This window comes from Schistocerca americana, chromosome 1 (assembly GCF_021461395.2).
Source record: "Schistocerca americana isolate TAMUIC-IGC-003095 chromosome 1, iqSchAmer2.1, whole genome shotgun sequence".
NCBI lineage: Eukaryota > Metazoa > Arthropoda > Insecta > Orthoptera > Acrididae > Schistocerca > Schistocerca americana.
In genome coordinates, this window is record NC_060119.1 from 555,092,090 (window position 1) to 555,115,809 (window position 23,720).

At 44.6% G+C, this 23,720-nt stretch overlaps 1 protein-coding gene across 1 annotated transcript in view; it reads right to left on the minus strand.

Moving 5' to 3' along the window:
• The window catches only part of LOC124606171, a 125,403-nt gene that overhangs the window by 100,015 nt on the left and 1,668 nt on the right, over positions 1-23,720 (minus strand). The window contains exon 4 of the mRNA XM_047138141.1: positions 6,829-7,053. Coding sequence (XP_046994097.1) covers positions 6,829-7,053 — 225 coding nt within the window. The remainder of the gene's footprint in view (positions 1-6,828; positions 7,054-23,720) is intronic.

Genomic DNA, 23,720 nt, shown 5'->3' on the forward strand with positions numbered 1-23,720 from the left:
CTCTGTATGTGGCAGGGGTCATCCTTCCCACAGTCATCCCACTCCTGATCCACTATCAAGTGTTACAGAGCAGACCACCACCACCAGTCACTGGAGTGTTAACCCTAAAACAGAATAAATGGTGTGACAGAATAAGCAGTTAACCGCATCTGAAAATGGGGTGACTAATGCAGCCAGCAAAGGATGGTCAAGGTCTCCAGAACCAGCATGCGACAGAAGCCACACCTACCCCATCTACCTTGCCCCGGATCAAAACTAGTTCAAAACATTAGATCTGAGAATAAAAACCACTTTCGCAGAGAAAAGAGATAACCAGTTCAACTGTCCGCCAATATTAGAGGCAGAGAATACGGAAGATCATGGTTCGCATGGAGACCCAGAAGGAGGGGTATTACACCTAGAGACCACTGTCTGAGAGACTCTTCAAGCGCAATGCAGTGGCAGCTCATTATATAAAATAATACTACAAGTTAATCCAATATGACACGAGAGGGCAACACAGGACGGTGGAATCCTTCCACGAGGAATAGAATGAGGATCACCATGCAGCAGTAGTCTCCTGGATAATGCAAAGATTATTAAAGGAGGCAGTAGCCTGCCAGATGATGTTTCAACTGTGAGTGAGTTGTTATTGACAAAGACCCTGAGTAGATGGAGTCTTTGAGTAACATTAAGATTTTGGATTGCCTGATTAAAAGTCAGGGTCTGGGACCATATCATGTGATGAGTGAAGAGCTTGAAGGAGATCCCACTTGATGAAAAGTCGCAAATGATAGGGGGATGTCTCCATCTTGTCTCGTGTGTTCAGAAGCTACAGTGTGTAAACTTTTAGATGGCAGACCTCTCCCTAGACCTGAATCGGTAGAAGTCGGTAAACGTCGGGAGGCTTCGGTAGGCACGCAGTTTCGACTGCTGCCAACATTACGTAGCTGACTGTGTTGTACAAGGTAGCCATTGTCGTCTGCTTCGTTATTGTTTTGCGCTGTATTGTTCTGCGTGTTTTTATTGTGCAGTTGTGCTAAAAATTATCAAAATGAGTGAAGAGGCAGTTGCTGGCCCATCTCGGGAGTCACCAATAACCCTACCGGTAGGCTTACGGTTAGAAGGAAACCGATATTACATAGCAATGCTCACAAAATTATATTGCGTGTGACTGAATGCTGCGAAAGAAAAAGGGAGCAGAAAAAATTGCTTCACCCCATTTACAAATCTGACGATTTCAGTTTCGTTTACGAACAACATTTTAAGCGAGTTTTACTTCCAAGCCTTTCGTCTGCTTTCGTGTAAGCATGACGCGCAACTTGTAGTGTCAGTACTGCAACTGGTAGGCGTGTCTTGTCCCCCCCCCACCAACGGCTCCTCTCCCCTCGCCAGCCAATGCTTGCTTCCTCCTCTCCCCGCACTCCCCTCACAACTCTGCCATCTTACAGTTAACACACTGTAGATGCATAAGAAGAGAATGCCAATACTGTTGCAAAATGACCCGCAAGGTGTTTAGCAAGAACAGATGCATCAGTAGAAATACAACCATAAAGGAGGGAACTTGGAACATTTGTTGATCTGTGGCAACACAGCAGGCTATGGAGCTTGGTCCACCTCGGATAAAGATGCATACATTCGGAAGGAGGGGGTGTAGCACTCCCAGCATTCTTTCTTACTGTGTTTAATTAGACAGTGAGGCTTAGTACGAAGCTCCTTGAAAGTTATGAGAGTTGTCTGACAGATACTCTTGAGACATAACAGGGCCCTTCGATGATCTACACAACCGCTGCAATGTCTTTAGTCCACTACAGCACCATTCGGGGTGGAGGTGGGGAGCCTGCAGATAGACAAATAGTACTTACTGTGAGGGATCATGTACGAAATGTCTCCTACAACCTTGTCAATACTATCTGACAGATGATGGAAGTGAGGGAAGAGGTGTACAACAGTCAGTTGACTCTTCAAACAACTCAATGTGAATGGTGACAACGTACGACACGATCACCAGAAAGTGATCACTGCCACGAATATCATCGTAGAATGACCATTCTAGTGAAGCCAAAGTTTCAGGGAAGATGCTGTAAGGGTGATGGCCAAATCAGCACCATGGATGGCAATGAAGTGGGTATGGATACAATCACTGAGGAGAGAGATCAAGATTGGAGAGAAGCTGGTTGATCAGAAGGCCCCTGTCAGACAACACGCTACTTCCCCACAGGGAGTGGAGCACAATGAAATCCCCAACCAGGAGGAAAGGGGAGGGAGAGGGGGCAGGGAAAGTTGTTGGACTGAAGTGATCATCTCAAAGTATTTAAATGCCATGCCTCATGGTAAAGAAAGGTTACAAATGACTGCTTCCACTGCACTATGGAGGAGAATCCACTCACTGATGGACATCTGTACAGACCAATAGACAGACCCCTCCAGATGCTCTTATGAGCAATGCATTTCTGATAGAACACATAGTAACTTCAAAGATATGGAGAATGGTCATCAGTGAGATGTGTTTCTTGGGGAGCAACACAGGTCACAGAACAGGATGAAATTAGTTGTTTTACAATGAAGCGCCAAAGAAACTGATAAATGCATGCATATTCAAATACAGGCAGGAAACAGTACTGCGATCGGCAGCACCTATATAAGACAACAAGCGTCTGGTGCAGTTGTTAGATTGGTTACTGCTGCTACAATGGCAGGTTATCAAGATTTAAGTGAGTTTAAAAGGGACACGAGTGATGGGACACAGCATATTCGAGTTAGCAATGAAGTGGGGAATTTCCTGTACGACCATTTGACGAGTGTGCTGTGAATATCAGGAATCCAGTAAAACATGAAAACTCCGACATCACTGTGGCTGTAAAAAGAACCTGCAAGAACAGAACAAACGATGATTGAAGAGAATCGTTCAATGTGACAGAAGTGCAACCCTTCCACAAATTGCTGCAGATTTCAATGCTGGGCCATCAACAAGTGTCAGTGTACAAACCATTCAATGAAACATCACCAATATGGGCTTTTGGAGCCGAAGGCCAGTCGCATGCCCTATGATTGCACAACACGAAGCTTTACACTTCACCAGGGCCTGACAACATGGACATTGGACTGTTGATGACTGGATAGATGTTTCCTGGTTGGACAAGTCTTGTGTCAAATTGTATCAAGTGGATGGACGTGTACATGCATGGAAACAACCTCATGAATCCATGGGCCCTGTATGTCACCAGGGGACTGATCAAGCTGGTGGAGGCTCTGTAATGGTGTGGGGCGTGTGCAGTTGGAGTGATATGGGACCCCTGATACATCTAGATACAACTCTGACAGGTGACACATATGTAAGCATCCTGCCTTATTACCTGCATCTATGCATGTCCTTTGTGCATTCTGACAGATTTGGGCTATTCCATCAGGACAATGTGACACCCCACATGTCCAGGATTTCTGCAGAGTGGTTTAGGAACACTCTTCTGAGCTTAAAAACTTCCACTGGCCACCAAACTCCCCAGACATAAGCATTATTGAGCATATCTGAGATGCCTCGCAACGTGCTGTTCTCAAGAGATCTCCACCCCCTCGCACTCTTATGGATTTATGGACAGCCTTGCAGGATACATGGTGTCAGTTTCCACCAGCACTCCTTCAGACTTTAGTTGAATCCATGCCACATCATGTTGGGTACTTCTGCATGCTTGCGGGGGCCCTACACAATATTAGGCAGGTGTACCAGTTTCTTTGGCTCTGCAGTTTAGTTCTCACAGGTGACAGTAATACATATTGAGTTCCATTGAATTATGTCATCATGGGCGTTCTGATTAAGTGTGGAGGAGTCAGGTAAACAGGTCATGTCCCAAGACAGAGGTGAGAGTGGAAAAAATATCAACTAACACCAGTTCAGAGTCTGTGTGGGAGGAACAGGAATCTCTGAGGACACCCCAGTAGCCTTCTTCCAAGATTTTTCTCTCTCTCTTTCACTGCTTCTGTCTGTCAATATTCTTGTAATAGCTTATCCAGTGTGGGTGTAGCAGAGAAAATGGAGAGAGCACTTCTGAACAGGTTTCCTGAGGGGAGTTCCTGGAAGGTAACCCTGTCACTATTTGTCAATGGAGGATGATGCTGTTTCTCTGGCTAGGAGGGTGGCCTTGTTCCTGAATATGGTGCTGCAGGAACCATGAGATGAGAGGGCTTATCACCCCCACAGTCGTCTAATTTATCTGCATAACTACTGGAAGTTGATGTTGAGTGAGTGAGTATACCAGGTACTGCCAATGTTTCGGCCACGGTAGTGGTAAAAGTCAATACCCTTCACACGATATTATCAATCATAAAAGTTTCAAAATATGAGAGGTAATTGGAGATCTCCCTGGATGTCACTTTCTTTAAACAAAGTAGCACATTTCGGGAATTGGGCAGGATGACTGATCCCACAATTGACACAGACACATGGCAGTGGACAGGGCTGTCACGAAGTGGCCAGGAACAGTCTCCACAAATTGGGTCACATGAATACTGGGAAACATATGCCTGATATGTTGGTGTTTAGATCATCACAGTTTCACATCACAGCCATAAAGCAAGATTTTGATCTTCTCTCGAAATGAATCCCCCCCACCCTCGAAAGTAGGGACAAATATTACAGTATCAACCTTGTCGTCTGGCAGGCTTGTGACATACGAAGTGTATTCATCACTTTATGAAGTGTTTGTATGATTCTTCGTTCACCTGCAGCATTAGGTAGTGGTGAAAATTAAACCTTGCACCACCTTTAGGTTCTTATAAGTTATGAGGTACATCACCAAGTTGTTTACAAGACAATAATGCCCAGGATTTGGTGGGAACTGCACCTTAATTAAGGACCCTCCGTCTGCTCAGGCACGAACTAGAAAAATACAAGAGTATGTGGCTGCATTCCTCCCTGGTGTGCCAAGGTGGAAAAATTCATGTGTTTGTAACAATTGGCACTAAATTGCAATCTATGGAAAGAGATTGCCAGGGCCTTATGATCATAGCTGATAACTTCAGTCTTTTCATACCACCAGATACCCACCATGAACCTGCTTGCTCTCAGTGCCAGCTCTCCCCATGGATGCCACAAAGCAGTGATGGGAGACCCAGTGCTCCTAACTGACAGGCACCTATACATTGGCATGTACAGGAAAGTGACAGCTCAGGCATTTATAGTGCGATCTCTGCATTATCAGGGGTCTACTACTTTGTGGGTGCATCACAAAACCCCATACGGACTGGCTACCATGCTGGATGTTTGGTAATCTTTCTCTAATGGCTTCTAATTCCATACAAAGTTTTGAAAAGGTGGAGGTCAAACCCAAATGTGGGGACTGAACTTATGTTAATCAAAATATACAATGCAAAATAAGAAACAAAGTGGGAGAAGTCATAACATATATCATACAAGCGAGCTAAGTTGTCAGCAGAGAATCAGTCCTAGAAAACGAGTCTGAGAAAAGATCCTCTGAGAATAAAATTGCAGCAAGGGGAAGGAAGAAGTACTGCAGTAGCTTGGGGACCCAACCTCACCACACAAATACCAACAAGAGAGTTGCGAGCCTCCTGGGAGGAAGTTTGCAGTACTTGAAAATTCTAAAGCAAAAATGCACTTAACATATCATTCCCAAATTCCTAGTTTTGAAAAACATGAAGACTGTTTAGTAGGCAACTCACTTGGAACTGAGATTGAATTTTACCTTTCTCTCTCAGCTCAGACACGAACTGAATTTACTGATTTCTTGTTAGAACTTCATTAACGACATCTGAAAGTAGATAAAGTGGGTCTTTGGTGAAACTGTGTAAATGAATTTTGAGTGTCCACAGAGCACTACTTACTGCTTGTAGAAACGAAGGAGGAAACAGAAGAAGAGCTGACAAATTATAATTGATACTCTGCTGCCAGGTTGTAATCCGTGAACAACTCACTGAAATTCGGAATGATCTTATGAGTATACATGACGGTAAGTGCCCAAGACAACTTGGCCAACTTGACAAACAAGTGGTACAACAACATCATAATTATTTGTATGAAGGTTGCTAAGTGAAGTCCACATGCTGGAATATACTGAAAGTACCCAGGTGAACAGGAATTTAATATCCATTTGAATGTGGTTGTGATGTCAACAAGGTAAGTATACAGACTGATTATGCATGACATAAAATTGAATTGCATGAATATTTCTCAGCAGTGCAACCCCTATCGGTTTTTGAGGCACTGTTGTAGACATGGCAAAATATGAATAAGTTACAGCCCACCCTCAAGAAAGAAACAATAAAACATGCAGACTTGGCCCACTGTAATATGCTACAATGCAGACAAAAACTATTCTGTCAACTGATAAACAAGGTCCATATTAAACCTTTCCACAGAATTTCACAAATGACTAGTCGAAAAGTAAACCCTTTTAGTGAACAATAAGATTTTCGTTAACCAATCTGAAACATCCACGATCTTGTTTAGTTGCTACAACAAAAATTGTCATGGTGTCCTACAGTTATTTCATCTGCTCTGCCTCCAAATTTGGGACACTGCAATAATTTACTGTTACAGTTGAAAAGTGATTTGGTGGATAAAAATTCACAATGGATGAAATAGCACACATTTTATAGAGTTCAAGGAATCATTTACTGGCAAGGCTTCTACTAATCACAAAAATGTTGACATTCCTCACTCAAAAGTCACTGTCTTTTTTACTTTTTTACCCACCAATTTGTGTGATATTTGCAGATAGTGCACAAAAATTAATTATGTGAAAGATATAAATAAATTTCTTTTGTACATATATTTCATAATAAAAGTTGAATTACATGTGACAAGAACTGAAAATAATGGCCAACACGTACCCCAGGAGCAGACAAATTGAGCACACACGAATGTGCCGCAAAGATGCGACCATTACTGGCAGTGATGGAGACATCAGAAAAATAGCCATCCTCAAGAGCTGGTAACAGTGAGAATGGAGCATCTCCAGGTGGGTCAGGGTCAGATTCCACCACACGTTTGCACCGCAGCATGCACCAAGCATCACAAGTCAGCACCATTGTATCCTGACCATCAGGATGGTCTACCTGCAATAAAAAGTACATATACCAATTCTTCAGACCCAAAACTTCAGACGAGTACAACAGAACAATTTGGGCTAAAAATGTGAAATGAAACTAGAGAGAAGGACACTATATTTATAGTCGGAAAGAAATTATGTCTAGATGGCAAAGACTGTATTAAACACTATGAATAAATTTTGAAACTCTAGCAAATATTTCTTTACATCTCTTACCAATTATAAAGGACAGTCAAATGAAAATGAGACAATGGACAAAAAGGAAGTGAACTGTCTATTATTGCAATAGAAATCACCATAACCATTAATACATTTATTCCACTATGAGACAAAATGGTCAATGCCCTAACGGAAAAATGTTTGTAGTTGCCTAAAGAACCCCGACTGTACTCAGACATGCTCCTCGTCATCCAAAGCTTATCATTGGCTATGAATGTCTTTCTTCAGGGCTCCAAAAATATGAGAATCACACAGGGAGAGGTTGAGACCGTATGGAGGATGTGTAAGGGCTTCCCAGCAACACTCCCTGCAGCATAGTTGAAACAACATGCCAAAAAAATGCCCACACGTGTTGGCAAGGTAGTTTCGACTATGCTGCAGAAGATTCACTAGGAAGCCCTTATACACCCTCCATACAGTCCTGATCTCTCCCCATACAGTTTTGATATTTTCGGTGACCTAAAGAAAAGATGTTTGAGGCCGTCAAGATGCTTTCAAGAGGTGTATGCCTGTGTACCATCATTGTTCCACAGACAACTGCAAACAGTATAAGGCTGGATGTGCATTCCTAGTGTATGTAAGGATAATTCATACCATTCTGTAGTTACTAATTTCACAGCTAATCTAACAGTTACCAATGAAACAGCACACACAGTGAAGTGTGAAATTTGTTACATAACAAAATAATGACTGCCAATTAGGTTATTAACCTATCGAGACACTACCACCATTAAATCATCTTTTATGTGAAACATGACAATATCAGGTAGAAACAGTCTGTCACACACTAACAAACTACAAAGCAGACACAATTTGAGCTTTGACATCTTTTCACTCACAAATCTTAGAAACATTGTGCAAGCTCCAATTTGACAAGAACGGAAAACAGAATCACCCATGTCCTTTTCAGAGGAACTACCCCCGTGTGTGTCTTAAGCAAAAGAGAAAAACCACGAAACTGTTACAATGAGTCAGCAATTGTAAATTTTCCTATGATTAGTGTGGACGAGACTAGAAACATAGTAGATAACATTCCTGTGTTAAAGACTATAAACAATAGATTAACATTTAGATTGAAAAATGAGATTTTGAACCATGTTGAGCTGCAAGAACACGACAATATCGCAGCCAAGTATTAACATGAAAAAGTACCTCATGATTTCACAACAGATTGATTTATGGGGAGTCTGTGCAGTGACAAGTGAAATGATACAAACCAAAACCTGTCATAGTAATACTAAATTTAACGCATTTCTAGATACATATTTCCATAGATTAAGGCTGCTTCCCAATAAAAACTAATTAAAAAACCACATCCAAATGAATAAATTATTTGGCATTCAATGGCTCACACAGGTTAACAGTTCTTGTAGGTTTCTGTGCCTGAAATGTTCCACAAACTCAGTAAACCACCTTTCAATGGCCACTATCAACAATTTTTACTCAGATGTCTGGTTTTGAGATTTTAAACTTCATTCTGAAATATTTTGTAGATCATTTTGTCATGCGGCCAAAAATTAGACATGGAAGTGATACAACACATCATCATTACATGACTGAATTGCTTTTAACGAATGCCAAACAAAAAATGACACTGTCAATGACTACAGGAGGCCACATTCAACCTCTAGTATAGCAATGGTAAATGGGTGAACAGGCAAAAGCCAATCAAAAACATTAATATAACTCCATATCTTTTTCACATTCATTGTTTTCAATCAACTCTCTCATCAATTTTTTGACTACATCTCTTGTTAACTGCCCAACAGTTCCCTTTATCACAGCATACTCTAAGATATTCCTATCATTTGCTTGAAACTTGCTTTATTGTTATCTCGTTCCAACTGAGATTTTATTTCTTTTACCTTCTTAAAGCCTACAGTAGCTTTGGGTGTTTCCCAAAGCATCCATGTTAAATAGCTGTACTTTTTATATCTGAACAAACTTGTTTTCTAAGACCCTGTGGCAAAACTTAACTCACTATAGGGAAACCTTATTCTTAAGAACACAGTCATGATATACAATTTGGACTTCCTGTCTAATCAATTTCTTTCCAACTTTGAATTTATTTCTACTCTCTATCTGATGATCTTTGATCACTTTAAATGCTAGAACGATTAAAAAATCATAATATTCTGCACAAAATTTAAAACAGTCCACTCACATTGGCAACATTAAAATTCCTACCTAGACAAAAGCCTTACATGGGTAAACCACATAAGCTTGATACGAGGGGAAAATTAGCTGTGGCATATCTGCTCACGCACCTACGGTATCAAAAGCAGCTGCCAGCGAAACATTAAGAATAGTTTCACAAGGCAAAATTTTCCCATACCTTAATTTACGGCATGCAATTGTGAAGTTGAGGTGCAGAATACTAATACCGCAGAAAATTACAATAAGTATAATGCAGGGATCAGGACACTGGTTCTCAGCCTGTGTGTTATCACCCCTAGAGGAGGCTTTTTCAATTCTTGATGACGACGACAATGATGATTATTTTGGATGTGGGGTATTCAACTTCATTAATGTCAATGCCCTGATGAAAAGTCAACATGCCATTCTCATGAGGGGAGTGGGGTGGGCGGCAGAGTAGTTTGTAATGCATTATAGTCCACCTTTCCTTCCCAACACTATAGGAATGAGGACTGACAATTCACAAAACAACAGGACCTGTGTAACACTGGTGTCAGTGTCTGTGAGCATGGTGAACAGGTCTCCAGCTAAACCAAGGGCTTCTCCGATGTCATACACAAGATATACAAAGCCAAATATGCTAAACCAAATGTGGTACACCACAAACTTCACAGAGTGGTGGACCCTCCTGCCACAAGAGGAAACCGTGTATTAAATGCCCATGTCCCATGTGAAGCTTGATGAGCACTACTACCTTCCACTGGTGAGGTGGGCATGACGTCTGCCAGCACCTTGAGTGACCACAGTTTATTTTCTGTCACCTCCAAACATTCAATTTCCCACAGACGTGTTATTCATCTGTCAAAAAGGAGATGACAGCATGTAAGGGAACGGCACATCAACATAAAACTCCATCCTGACATGCTTCTTCGGCTGCTTTATCACTATCGTGCTATCGTTTATGTCATTTCCTTGTTTCCCAATGTGTCCAGATAGTCAGCAAAAGATCACCACCTTGCCATGGTGTTGGGGCCACTGTAATGAGTTATGAATGATATGAATCAATTAGTGTGTGGACAGCTTGTAGCACACTGAGCAAGGCAGAATGGACAAGAAACTTTGTACTGTGATACCTGTATATTCACTCCAGTATCATCATAATGCCACATAACACCACTTCATAATTTGTACATTGATCCAAAATGTGCACTCTAAAAACCCAATCAGAGAAACAGCTGAACAACCTAGGGCATTCTCCTGCTAAGATCCATCCATATGAACAATAAAACTGTGTTAAGTTCTTAAAATGGAAGAAAACAGTTGTATAAATGTAATCTGAAGTACAAGTTTTCTTGTATTGTGTCAAGCTAAAAATCAGTTTGGGCCTATGAAGACACCAAGGCTACAATCTGTCCCTTCACCAAATGTGTATTCTGAGGTCTGGTATAACCAAATCCTCGAGACAGTCAACAGCACATATCTCTAAAGGCTTAGTCACATTGTGTCTAACTCTGAACAGCCACTCAAAGTTGGGATGGACTACTGCACTAAATGCCAATGACCAACACAGATTTTCAGGGTCTGCTGAGCCAGAAAGAGGTGCCACCAAATCTAGAGTGGTGGTTTACCAGCCTTTGCACACAGAGACTGAAGACAGTGTCTAACATCTTGAGACAAGAAATATGGGCTGATCCATAAATCACACTGCCATAAAATAACAGTGATCTGACAAATGCCATATAAAGTTGCAGGAGGAGAAACATGTCAGCTCCCCTCATCTTTCTGCCGAGGCATTTCAAATTATTCAATGATCTGAAGCCCTTTATTTGCAGATCTTTCAGGTGCAGGAGCCAGGTTAATTTTGATTCAAATTACAGGCCCAAAAAGTGCACTTTACCTTTAAGATGTGACAAATTTTTCCCTATTGTGAGCTCTGGATGAATAAAACATCAACAAGCACAGTTAAAACTGACATACATAGTCTTCTCTTGTGAGACCCTAAAACTAATTTTATTGGCCCAAGCTTCCAGCCTCCTGATGCTCAGCTGCAGTAGCTATGTTGTCATTTTACACCTGGAGGAATAGTAGAAGATTGCAAATTTATCCACAAATAAAGAGCTACGGAATGCTGAACAGATGCCATTGATAGGGATTGTAAACAGTGTGACACTTAGTGCAGTTCATAGGAGGACCCCATTCTCCTGAACACAGCAACCAGTCAAAGTATCATCAATGTAATATCGAAAGCACTAGTCCTTGAGGAATGACTGGATAAAAAGTGGCAGATGTCCACGTAGTCCTCATTCATGAAGTTGGCAAAGGGTGTTATACCTCCAAGCAGGTACACTTTTGCGAGCTCAAAAAAACACACCAACCAATTTCAGAGAGGGAATACTGTATTGCCGTCTCCAGCAGAATTAAGTTGTCAAGGGCAGAACAGTAGCACAATGGGAGGGCACAGGTGACCTCGGAATTCCGACAAGGTGGCATTTGTGGTGGTGGTTAACCACATGCTCTAAAGTGTTACCTGTACAACTGATACGGTCTCACTCTGGTAACTGTTAGGGTCAGTAGATCCTTGCCTGGTTTCCATGATGAAATTAATATTGCCTCTTTCCAAGTCACGGGGTACGGCCCATCAAACCAGATGTTATTGAAACAAGATAGGAGCTCCTTTGGCTCCAGAGCACAGATAACAGAGCCTGTCTTAAGGAATCTGATCCGGTCTTGGAGTAATGTCTCTGGCTATGCACAGAGATGATCCCACTTCCTACAAGGAGAATGGAAGATTGTAGACCATCTCAATATCTGAGAAGAAGGGTACTGCCTTATCTCCACAGTGCTCAGAACGCCTGATATGCAGGAGTTTGTCTGGATAACACATTGATGGTAAAAACATAATCAGCTAAAACCTGAGCTATATCTTTACACGCATCCAACGAGACCAAATTTCTCAACAAGGCCGTAAGGGGATGTGAAATGCCCTTGCCTGAAATCCAGCTTATTAAGTCCCAAGAATGAGCAGTGGAAGTGGACTGATTAATGGAAGTCATAAATTCCTTCCAGGAGTTCCTCTTCCATTTTTTTATCACTCACCTAACTTGCGCTCTCACAGATCTGAAGGTACAAAGCTTTTCAGTAATTGGACGGTGTGTGAATTTCCACAAAGCTGTACACTTGGCTCCAATTGCCAGTGACAATCATCATTCCACTAAGGGACAGGCTGTCCTCTGAGGTGGTTGCTAGATTGGGGAATAGAATCTGTGGCAGATTGTTGGATCATACAGGTGATACAGTCGACCATCTCCTGGGCACAATCCTGTTGTTCGAAGATGGCCTGCTGAATTTGCCTCTGAACCATCCACTTTTGTGGCCTCCTGTCAACCACCATCTGAGTCAGCAGAAAAATCCACACTGGAAAGTGGTTACTGGAATGCAAATCTGTAGAAATTTCCCACTGAACTGAGTCTGCAATAGCTGGGAAGCAAACACAAAGGTCAGTGGCTGATAATCACACTGTAGCTGTAGGAAAGTGTGTCACTTGACCAGAGTGCAACAGGCAGATATTCTCTGGATGGATGAAGTGCTCGATAATTTGACCCCCGCAGCAAGTGGTAGTGAAGTCCCACTGCACATTCTGTGCAATGAAGTCACCCACAAGAAGGAATGGATGGGGGGAGAGCCCCAAAGAGTTCTGTCTGTCCATCTGCATCCAGTGGCTCATTTAGTGGGATAGTAAGCATCCCAGGATGACTCATTGTGTCCAGTTTTAATGATGCCACAGAGAGAATTTCTACTCCAGTACACCAACTCATTCAGTCTATTACCTGCAACCTGCCCACCTATATTAAAAATACCAGCCAATTCGTCCACTGACTCTCCACAGTTCCTGTTCCTTTACCACTACTGATGCGACCTCCCTTACATTAACATCTCTAATACCCATGGCCTTACTGCTATTGACCACTACCTTTCCCAACACCCAATGAATTACAAAGCTATAGCCTTCCTAGTTGCCATGACAAACTATATCCTCACTTCCTTAAAAGACATTACCTACAAACAAATCCGAGGTACAGCTACGAGCACCCGCATGGCGTCCTCCTACGCCAACCTATTCATGGGTCATCTAGAGGAAACCTTCCTAAACACACAGGATTCCAAACCTGTCACCTTGTTCAGATTCAGTGATGATATCTTTGTGACCTGGATCGAGGGTATGATCACCCTATCCACAGTCCCCCAGACTCTCAACATCATCTCCCCCACTTGCTTTACCTGGTCCAACTCAACACAACACCTTTCCTTACGTTGACATCCACCTCAAAGACAGCTAAATTAGTATGTACAACTATATCAAACCTATAAGCCATCAGCAATATCCACTTCAAGAGCTGCCACCCATTCCATACCAATAAGTCCCTTCTGTACACCTAGCCACATGAGGCTGTTGCGTCTGTAGTGTCATGTGGTCCCTCTAGAAGTATTCCAAAGGTCTCACAGAGGCCTTCACAGGCCATAATTACCCTCCCAATCTAGTACAAATATGGATCTCCCATGCCTTATCTCTCCAGTCACCTGTCATCTTCCAAAGTCCCACCATGCATCCACAGAGCAGCATTCCCCTCATATCTCAAAACCACCCAGGACTAGAGAAACTGAATCACTTTCTCGACCAGAGTTTTGACTACCTCTTATTGTGCCCTAACATAATGAATGTCCAACTCATTACTCTTCCCACCCTCTCTTACTCCGAACCCATCCTCATTCATCCCTACATGAGTCCTGCTCCCAACCCCTTGCCTCATGGCTCATATATCCCTGTAATAGACCTAGATTCAAGACCTGCCCCACATCCTCCCACCACCATCACCACTCCAGTCTGGTCATAAGTGTCATCTATCCCACCAAAGGCAGGGTTACCTGCACAAACAGTCATGTGATCTACAACTAAGTTGCAACCACTACACTTCATTTAATGTTGGCATGACAGCCATAAGCTGTCATGTCTGCATGAATGGCCACCGATGAACTGTGGCCTCTAAACAGCTAGATCACCCTGCTGCTGAGCACTCCGTCCAATGTGAAGTTCTTCATTTCAATGACTGCTTCACTGTCTGTGACATCTGTATCCTTCCCACCAACACGAGCTTTTCTGAATTGTGGAGATGGGAACTCTTCCTTCAATATATCCTACATTCCCGTAACCCTCTCGGCTTCAACCTTTGTTAGTCATTGTCCTTACCAATCAGCCCCGTTCCGGTCCCCACTCCAACGTTATACAGGCCTCTATCCCACCAATGGACCCTCAGCCCATTCACTTCTCTCCTTTTCTGCTAGCCCCCCCCCCCTCCCCCAAACTTTGTCTACCTCCCGACTGCACCTAGCTGTGCTATCGTCTCTCCACCTCATCCCTGTATGCTCCCACAGGCAGCACTTTACTATCCGCGACCCGTACCCTGCTATCCTTCCCCCTCCCTGCCCCAGCCACCTCCTTATCCCACCACCTGGTTGCCTCTCACAACATGCGCTGTTGCTTGTACCTGGCTTCAGTAGCCATAGACTGTGGGCACGTGTGTGTGTGTGTGTGTGTGTGTGTGTGTGTGTGTGTGTGTGTGTGTGTGTTGGTTTTGGGGTTTGATGGGAGCTAAACATCGAGGTCATCAGTCCCCTGTTCCAAACAGACATACTTGTAAAAGGCCTACACAGTAAAAGCGTAACCTCTACACCCAGCTAAAATGAACACTGCAACAACACAAAATAGAGGACACTTAAAAGGAGCAGAGCAAATAGTTGACGAGAGAGAAACAGACTACAGTAGTTGATGGATCAGGTAAAAGCTCAACCAATCAACTACAAACGAAGAACCTCCAGCTGAAAAGCGTTGATAGAGGTAGCAACACAACCTGTTACCATAAAAGACACTATATTGGTATCCACATCACAATTAAAAGTCGCTGGAGTGGGTGTAGCCTGAGAAAGCATGCGCGAACACCCATACTAGAGCAAGTGATAAAACCCAGCTGCACGGATAAAACATAAAACTGAGTCAGCTATAGAGACATCGTCACCTAGAATTAAAGGAAGTGCAGCTGGTAAATTAAAGGACTGCCGCAAGGGGGCTAAAAGGGGGCAGTCCATCAGAAGATGTACCATGTCAGCCCTGCATCACAACGAATGAGATAGCTGTGGGTCAACTGCGTATGTCCAATTCGGAGACAGCAGAGAATAACTGAGTCCCTACGCGTGCCCCTCAAGGATGAGTTCCATACAGCCATGGACGACTTGACCATGCGGAGCTTATTTGGCATGTTCAAGACAGACCATTCAGAGCTCCAGACATCGCAGACCTGGCGATCTAGGGCTGACCAGAGGTCTCTTTCCACAAGACCAAGCTCCAGGGGTGGCGAAGTGGTGACCTGCTTGGCCAACCGATCGACATGTTCATTTCCTGGAATGCCGATGTGGCCCAGGGTCCACACAAACTTCACTGAACGACCACACTCAGCGAGAGCAAAAACAGCATCTTGAATACCGCGCACCAAAGGGTCCCGAGAAAAACACTGGTCAAGTGCTTGCAATACACTCAGGGAGTCACTGCATATGACAAATGACTCCCCAGGGCAGGAGGAAAGATGAGCGAGTGCACGATAAAGAGCAACCAGCTCCGCAGTGAAAACGCTGCTCCCACAAGGCAGGAAATGCTGCTCAACATAGTCTCTGTGGGTGAAAGCAAACCCAGTGCATCCATCGACCACAGAACCATCGGTGTAGACTACATCTGCATCGCGAAACGAGGCAAGAAGAGCCAGGAATTGTTGGCGAAGACTGGCAGGTGGAACAGAGGACTTGGAGTCGCAGGACAAATCCAAGCAAAGCCGCAAGCAAGGGAGGGACCAAGGAGGGGTAGAAGAAGAGGGCCGGAAGGATGGACGAAGGGGAAAGGACTCTAGTGACTAGAGAAGGGAACGAACACGGACTGCGATCGGGAGACCCGACCTAGGCCACCGTCGTGGGGAGGGGAGTGCAGAAGATGGAAAAGGAGCCTGCAGTTTGGGTGGTCGGGCGAGGCATGGACTCAGGCGATGTGTGACGCAAGCAACGTTGTCGGTGGAATCGTAGGGGAGGGATTCCAGCTTCTACAAGAAGGCTAGTCACCGAACTAGTGCGGAAGGCACCTGTCGCCAGTCTGATGCCACAATGGAGAATCGGGCCGAGGATCTGCAATGTTGAAGGTACTGCTGAGTCATACACCATGCTCCTGTAGTCGAGATGGAACTGGACTAAGGCCTTATAGAGCTGTAGGAGGGTTGTTCGTGCAGCCCTGAAACAGTGTGGCTGAGGCAGCGAAGGATGTTGAGGTGCCACCAGCACCGTTGTTTAAGCTCACGAAGATGAGGTGTCCAAGTGAGCTGAACATCAAACAACATGCCAAGGAAGTGATGCGTCTCCTCAATACGAAGGAGTTCATTAGCAAGGTATAGCTCTGGATGGAGGCGGACTGTTCGGCGACGACAGAAATGCATCACTCGGGCTGAGAACTGAAAACCATGGTTGGATGCCCAAAAATGTGCCTTATGGATACCTCCCTGCAGCCGCCGGTCAGCGACACTGATGCTTGGGGGACTGTAATAAAGACAAAAGTCATCGGCATATAGAGAGGAACAGACCAATGAGCCCACCGCAGCCGTAAGACCATTAATCGCCACCAAAAAGAGAACACTGAGAACCAAGCCCTGCAGGACACGGTTCTCCTGAATATGAGCAGAGCTAAAATAAGTGCCAACTGTAACCCGAAAGGAGCAATTGGAGAGAAAATTCTGTAGAAAAATTGCAAGTGGACCCCTTAAGCCCCATTTGTGCAGCGTAGCAAGGATATGATGGTGCCAGGTGGTATCGTACGCCTTCCGAAGAGCAAAGAAAACAGCAACTAGATGTTCTCGCCAGGTAAAAGCTGTACGAATAGCCGACTCTAGCGAGACTAAATTGTCGATCGCTGAGCGGCCCTGACGGAAGCCCCCCTGTTGCTGGGCTAGGAGGCCCTGAGCTTCGAGGATCCACATGAGCCGCCGACTCACCATCTGTTCCAGGAGTTTGCACATAACGTTGGTAAGGCTGATAGGGCGATAGCTATCAACCACCAGCGGATCTGCACCAGGTTTCAGCACCGGGATGGTAACGCTATCCTGCCAACGAGTTAGGAAAACGCCCTCCGTCCAGATGCGGTTAAACAGGGCGAGTAATTCACCCTGACAGTGCGCCTAGAGATGGCGAAGAAACTGGTTGTGCATTCGGTCTGGACATGGAGAGGTATCGGGGCAAGCTGTAAGGGCACTCTGGAACTCCCATTCACTAAACGGGGCATTGTATCATTCCAAACGGTGCGTGCAAAACGACAACTGCGTACTCTCAGCTTGCTCTTTTATGGTGCGGAATTCTGCGCTGTAGCCTGCTGTCACAGAAATACGACCGAAGTACTCCGCCAGATGCTCGACAATGGTGATTGGGTGAGTACAAAGTGAACCCTGAAGAGAAAGGCAAGGGACGGACGCATGAGGGCGAAAGCCAAAAATCCGCCGAACCCACGACCACACCTGAGATGGGGAGGTGCGAGAACCTATGGTGGCAACATATCGTTCCCAACAGCCCCGTTTGCTCCACCGGATTAACTGCCGAGCCCGGGCCCGCAGCCGTTTAAAGGCAACCAGATTCTCTAGGGAAGGATGACGCTGGTGTTGTCGTAGGGCTCGCTGGCGGTCCTGGATAGCTTCTGCAATCTCTGGTGTCCACCAAGGGACTGACTTATGCCTTAGGGAACTTTAAGAGCGGGGGACAGTTGCCTCGGCAGCAGAAACAATGGCCATAGTGACCTCGTCCACTGCCAAATCAATGTCACCAGGAAGCGGGGCAATGGCCATGGTAGCTGAGGTGTAGGCTGCCCAATCAGCTCCACGAAGAGACCATCGTAGCAGCTGCTCAGGGGGTTCGGATTGAAGAAGAGAAACCAGGATAGGAAAGTGGTCGCTATCACAGAGGTCGTCATGGACCATCCAACTGAGATATGGAAGAAGACCTGGGCTACTAAGAGTGAGGTCAATGGCCGAGTATGTGCCATGAGTCAAGCTAAAATATGTAGGAGCACCAGTGTTAAGGAGGCAAATGTCCTGCTGTGACAAGAGAGCCTCAACGTTCCTACCCTGGCCCGAGGTCTGGGCCCCACCCCATAAAGGGTGGTGGACATTAAAGTCCCCCAAAAGGAGGAATGGCGGGGGGAGCTGGGCGAACAAGGCAGCCAGGTCGGCAAGAGGGAGAACCGCATCCAGGGGAAGGTAGAGGGAACAGAGGGTAAGCTCCATTCCTGCCCGGATTTTAACAGCCACAGCCTCGAGAGCCGTGTGAAGTGGCACTGGGGCACTAGGAACAGTGGCAAGAACATAAACACAGACACCGCCAGACACCCTGTCATATTCTACGTGGTTCTTATAGTAACCCCGGTAGCCACAGAGGGAGGGGGTCCGCCAAACAGGAAACCAGGTTTCCTGTAGGGCCAGACAAGTGGCAGGGAAGCAGCACAAAAGCTGTTTAGCACAAAAGCTGTTTCAACACAGCAAGGTGGTGGAAAAAACCACGGCAATTCCATTGAAGGATAATGGTATCCGACTGTGAAGACATGAAAGAACCTGGGAGGAGGGGGGGGGGGGGGGGGGAGGGGGGGAGAGATAGGTCACACCTTAGATGTGCTCACCGCCACTGATTGCGAAGTAGCCTGATCAACTTCCATAGGAACTGCGGGTCGAGCAACATCTAGCTCCTGAGTGGATGCTAGATGTTCCACATCATCTTCTGGTGCAGTGGTGAACTCCTTTTCTGTCTCTACCTCCTTCTCCTTTTTCTTCTTTTTGGTAGGGTCCCGTTTGTACTTTGGTTTATCAGGCTGGGTGGGCTTTTCCGACCCAGTCTCATGGACCGAGGAAGACCTGGAAGCCCTACGGCCCACAGGTAGTGGCTTTTTCAGCCACTTGCTGACGTCTGGAGGGGCAGTAACCATGGAAGGGAGGGCACCAAGCGATCCCTTCCGTGCGAGGTCTTATACTCCATAATCTTCCGTTCCTTTTGATAAACCATGCAGTCCGACGAGCAAGGTGAATGATTCTGTCCGCAGTTGACACAAACAAGGGGCGGCGAACATGGAGCGTTGGGGTGGGAGGCACGTCCACAATCCCGACAGGTAGGGTTGGTGTCACATCTCGATGACATATGCCCATACCTCCAGCACTTAAAGCAGCGCATGGGACGAGGGACATAAGGCTTAACATCACATCAATATATCACCACCTTGACCTTCTCGGGCAGTGTGTCGCCCTCGGAAGCCAAGATGAAGGCACTGGTGGCGACCCTATTATCTTTAGGTTCCCTCAAGACACGTCATACAAAGTGGACACCCCGGCGTTCCAGATTTGCACAGAGCACGTCGTCAGACTGCAACAACAGATCACAATGAAAAATAAGTCCCTGAACCATATTGAGGCTCTTATGAGGCGTAATGGGAGACTGCAACATCACCGAGCTTGTCAGAAGCAAGCAATGCCCATGACTGTGCTGGGGATGCTGTCTGTATGAGGACTGCTCCAGACCTCATTTTAGACATGCCCTCAACTTCTCCAAACTTGTCCTCTAAATTTTCCACAAAAAACTGAGGCTTTGTGGTCAGAAATGAGTCCCCATCTGTTCGGCTGCAAACCAGAAATCGAGGAGAATACGTCTCACCAGGTAATTTAGACCACCGTTCCTCCCCTGGTGTGAGCAGGGAAGGGAACGATTGGGGGTCATACTTTGAAGCATTGAACTTTCCTTTCTTAGAGTCTTGTGCTTGCACACTATTCATATTTCATTTCATGGTGGTCCCACGAGCAGCTAGGGAAAGGAATGTCCACCCAGACAGAGCCCCACTTGCCTGGGTAAGCCTAATACAACCGGGGGGCGGCAGGTTCCCCAGAGGTCGCCCGCTAGCAACTGTTCTACCTCAACAGCCATGTGTCTCCTCAGCGCGCAGCACACCTCGAGATTGAAGTTTTTTTTATAGAGGTTTATACCATCCTCGCGACCCAGGCAGTTAAGCCAAGATCCCCAGGCTCTGTACCGTACAACGTTCCACCGTCGCACCTTACAGTGGTCGTTGAAGCACGCTCAGAGGTTACGGTATTGAAGACTGGTGGCGCTTTCCAGTCCCCAGCTCAGGGACCCCGGGGTCGCCAAGCCCGTACCAGCAACTAAACGCTGAGCCCCCTGAGGGGTGTGTGTGTGTGTGTGTGTGTGTGTGTGTGTGTGTGTGTGTGTGTGTGTTTTGTCTATTTAAGAAGAAGGCCTAGTTGGCTGAAAGCTCACTTCTGACAATTTTTTGCTGTGGCTATCTGCGACTCAGCATCTCCCCGATATGGTGAGTAGCAAAACTACTACAAATTGGAGAGTTGTAAGTGTAATTACTTTACTGCGAGGTAACACACTGTCAAGAGCGAAAAAGGAAAGCAATATTGTCAAGAATAAATACGGCAGTCACCGTCATGAAAGTGTATTTTTGTGAGGTAGTTTATTTATTTCATTCAAAATGTTCTGTGCACCCAATCAAAAGTGAGAACCCTCACAAATGCGCTAGGAGTTAAGACATTAGCAAAAGAAAAACTTGGGAATTTTATCAGAACACACTGTAACAACAAGCAATCCAAATATTGCTTAGTACTCTTTGTGATAATACCATCCAAAGTATCTTAGTCAATAAGCAGGATGGCCACCACTTCGGAAAAAAATAAATAAAGAAATAAAATCTGCTTCTTCGGGTTTCTGCTGTTGTTTCTATCTCAGTAGTAGGTTGAAAACATTGGCATTTTCAAAGAAAATAGTTTCATCCATAACATAAGAGGCTCATTTACAACACATTATTTCTTGTGCAACTTTGCAATGAGCATTGCCAATTGCCACGGAGCAAAAAGGGCATTTCTAACCTCAACTTTTGACACTGATCTCCCTGTAGGAATAGTTAACAATAAATCACTATTGTGACGTAAAGCCAAGTGGAAGAAAAAAATCACTGCTGCCATAAATAAAAATAAAAAAAACTATGCAAAGAAGTTATGTCCAACATAGTGCAGCAGGAATAAACTTTTTTTAAAAAATCAACCTTTCAGCAGTTGTATGACACAGCTCAGTGTCCCTCCCGCCATCAGAGCATTTGAAGTGAAGATACATTCATAAGTTGATCATTAACCTGAATGTATTACAAATATACAATATACACCAAATTTAATCAAGCAGCAGAGGCAGCAAAGAAATGATGTCATTCACCCCCATCTCACAACACAGCCACAAGATTTGTTTTCTTACAAAAGAAAGGAAGCTGATAGGCTTGTGGAGGACAGGCATTAGCAAAAGTTGAGAGAAAGACCCTCTCCTTCCCTGTCTTAGCAGAGTTTCTGACACCTCCCCACTGAAATATCCTTGACCATCCCTATTCCACCTCTGCTCTCAAAAAACTTGCCCCAGCTCATATCCCTGCAATACACCTAAATACAAAATCTGTCCCTAATGTCATCATCCTACTACCTACTCCAGCCCAGTCAAACGCACCTCCCATCCAATTAAAGGTAGGGCCACATGTACGCAACCATGTGGTCTACCAACTTAGCCGCAACCACAATGCTACATTCTATGTGGGCATGACCACTAACAAGGTGTTTGACTGTAATAATAGCCACAGCCAAACTATGGACAAGAGACAGCGGAACCATCCAGTTGCTGAAGATACCACCACACACAATGTGCTTGCCTTCAATGGCTGCTTCAAAGCCTTCCCATCTGGATTCTTTCCATCAACACCAACTTTTATGAACTGTGCATGTGGGAACTCTCGTTGCAACACATCCGCCTTTACTGTAATCCATCTGGCCTCAATCTTCACTGGTCCCTGTCCTCCACCTATCTATCCCATTACATGCTTCCATTCCAGCCTTACATACACCTATCTCACTAGTGCAACACCTGTAGAGTCCTTTGCCTGTCTACCTCTCTCCTCTCCCCTTCCTCCCCATCCCACAACACAGCCTCCCATAGCACAGTCTCCTGATGCCATATCTAACAGCCCACTATCCTGTCCCCACCACAGCCCTGCATGCTCCTGCAGCACTAGCTTTTACCGGCCTTCACCTTCCCTGTCTGATACCATCCAACACAGTAAATATCACTCGGCGGGGTGGCTTTTGTACTGTCTATGTCTGATGAATGACATAATCCAGCATCTGATTAATATTTAGCAGTCTTTTTCATTGTTTCTGTTTGTCACTCAATATCACTTGCATGTAGTGAAGAACATTGTATCTTTCTCATAATATTGGCATTTCATCCAGTGATTTTCCATTGTTTGGAGATCCTAAAAAGAAATTTCAAACAAAGTATTGACAAACAAGCAAAGATCTAACTACAGGCACCTAGAGTTGTAATTCAACATTTCAATTCACAAGGAAAGGAGTTTTATAGAATAAAGTAAATTATGTTTTTTTTTTCTTCTTCAGAATGATAAAAACAAAAAAATAAAAAAAATTCTGTTATCAATCTTGTCAGTGTTCCATTAGGAAAGTAAGTGCTTGCAAGCTATTAGCTGTAATGCTCACTGTTGTTAAACACACAAATCCTTTCTAAGAGCATCATAAGGAAAATTTTACTAATGCAGCGAATAAAAATAGGTAAAAATTTCTGGTTCATTCACAAAAGAGGAAACCATACAAATATTTTTCTAGTTTCAGCTGCTTTAGCTATTTCATAATGTAGTTTGAAAACTGGTAATGGGAGAAAGGAAGTTCTACTTCTATATCTATATCTATACTCAGCAAATCCCCGTATGGAGTGCGGGAAGAATGATTGTTTGAATGCCTCTGTGCATGCAGAATTATTCTAATCTTATCCTCACAATTCTCGTGTGAGTGATACTAGGGGTTGTCGTATATTCCTAGAGTAATCTTTTAAATCCAGCTCTTGAAATTTTGTTAATAGACTTTCTTGGGATAACTTACATCTATCTTCAAGAGTCTTCCAGTTCAGTTCCTACAGTATCTCCGAGACACTCTCCCAGGAATTAAACAAATCTGTGACCATTCAAGCTGTCCTTCTCAGTATACATTCAATATCCCCCTTAGTCCTGTCTGGTATGGGTGCCATAAACTTGAGCAATATTCTAGAACTGGCAACAATATCCTTTGTAGACTGACTGCACTTCCCCAGTATTCCACCAATAAACTGAAGTCTACCACCTGCTTTACTCACGACTGTACC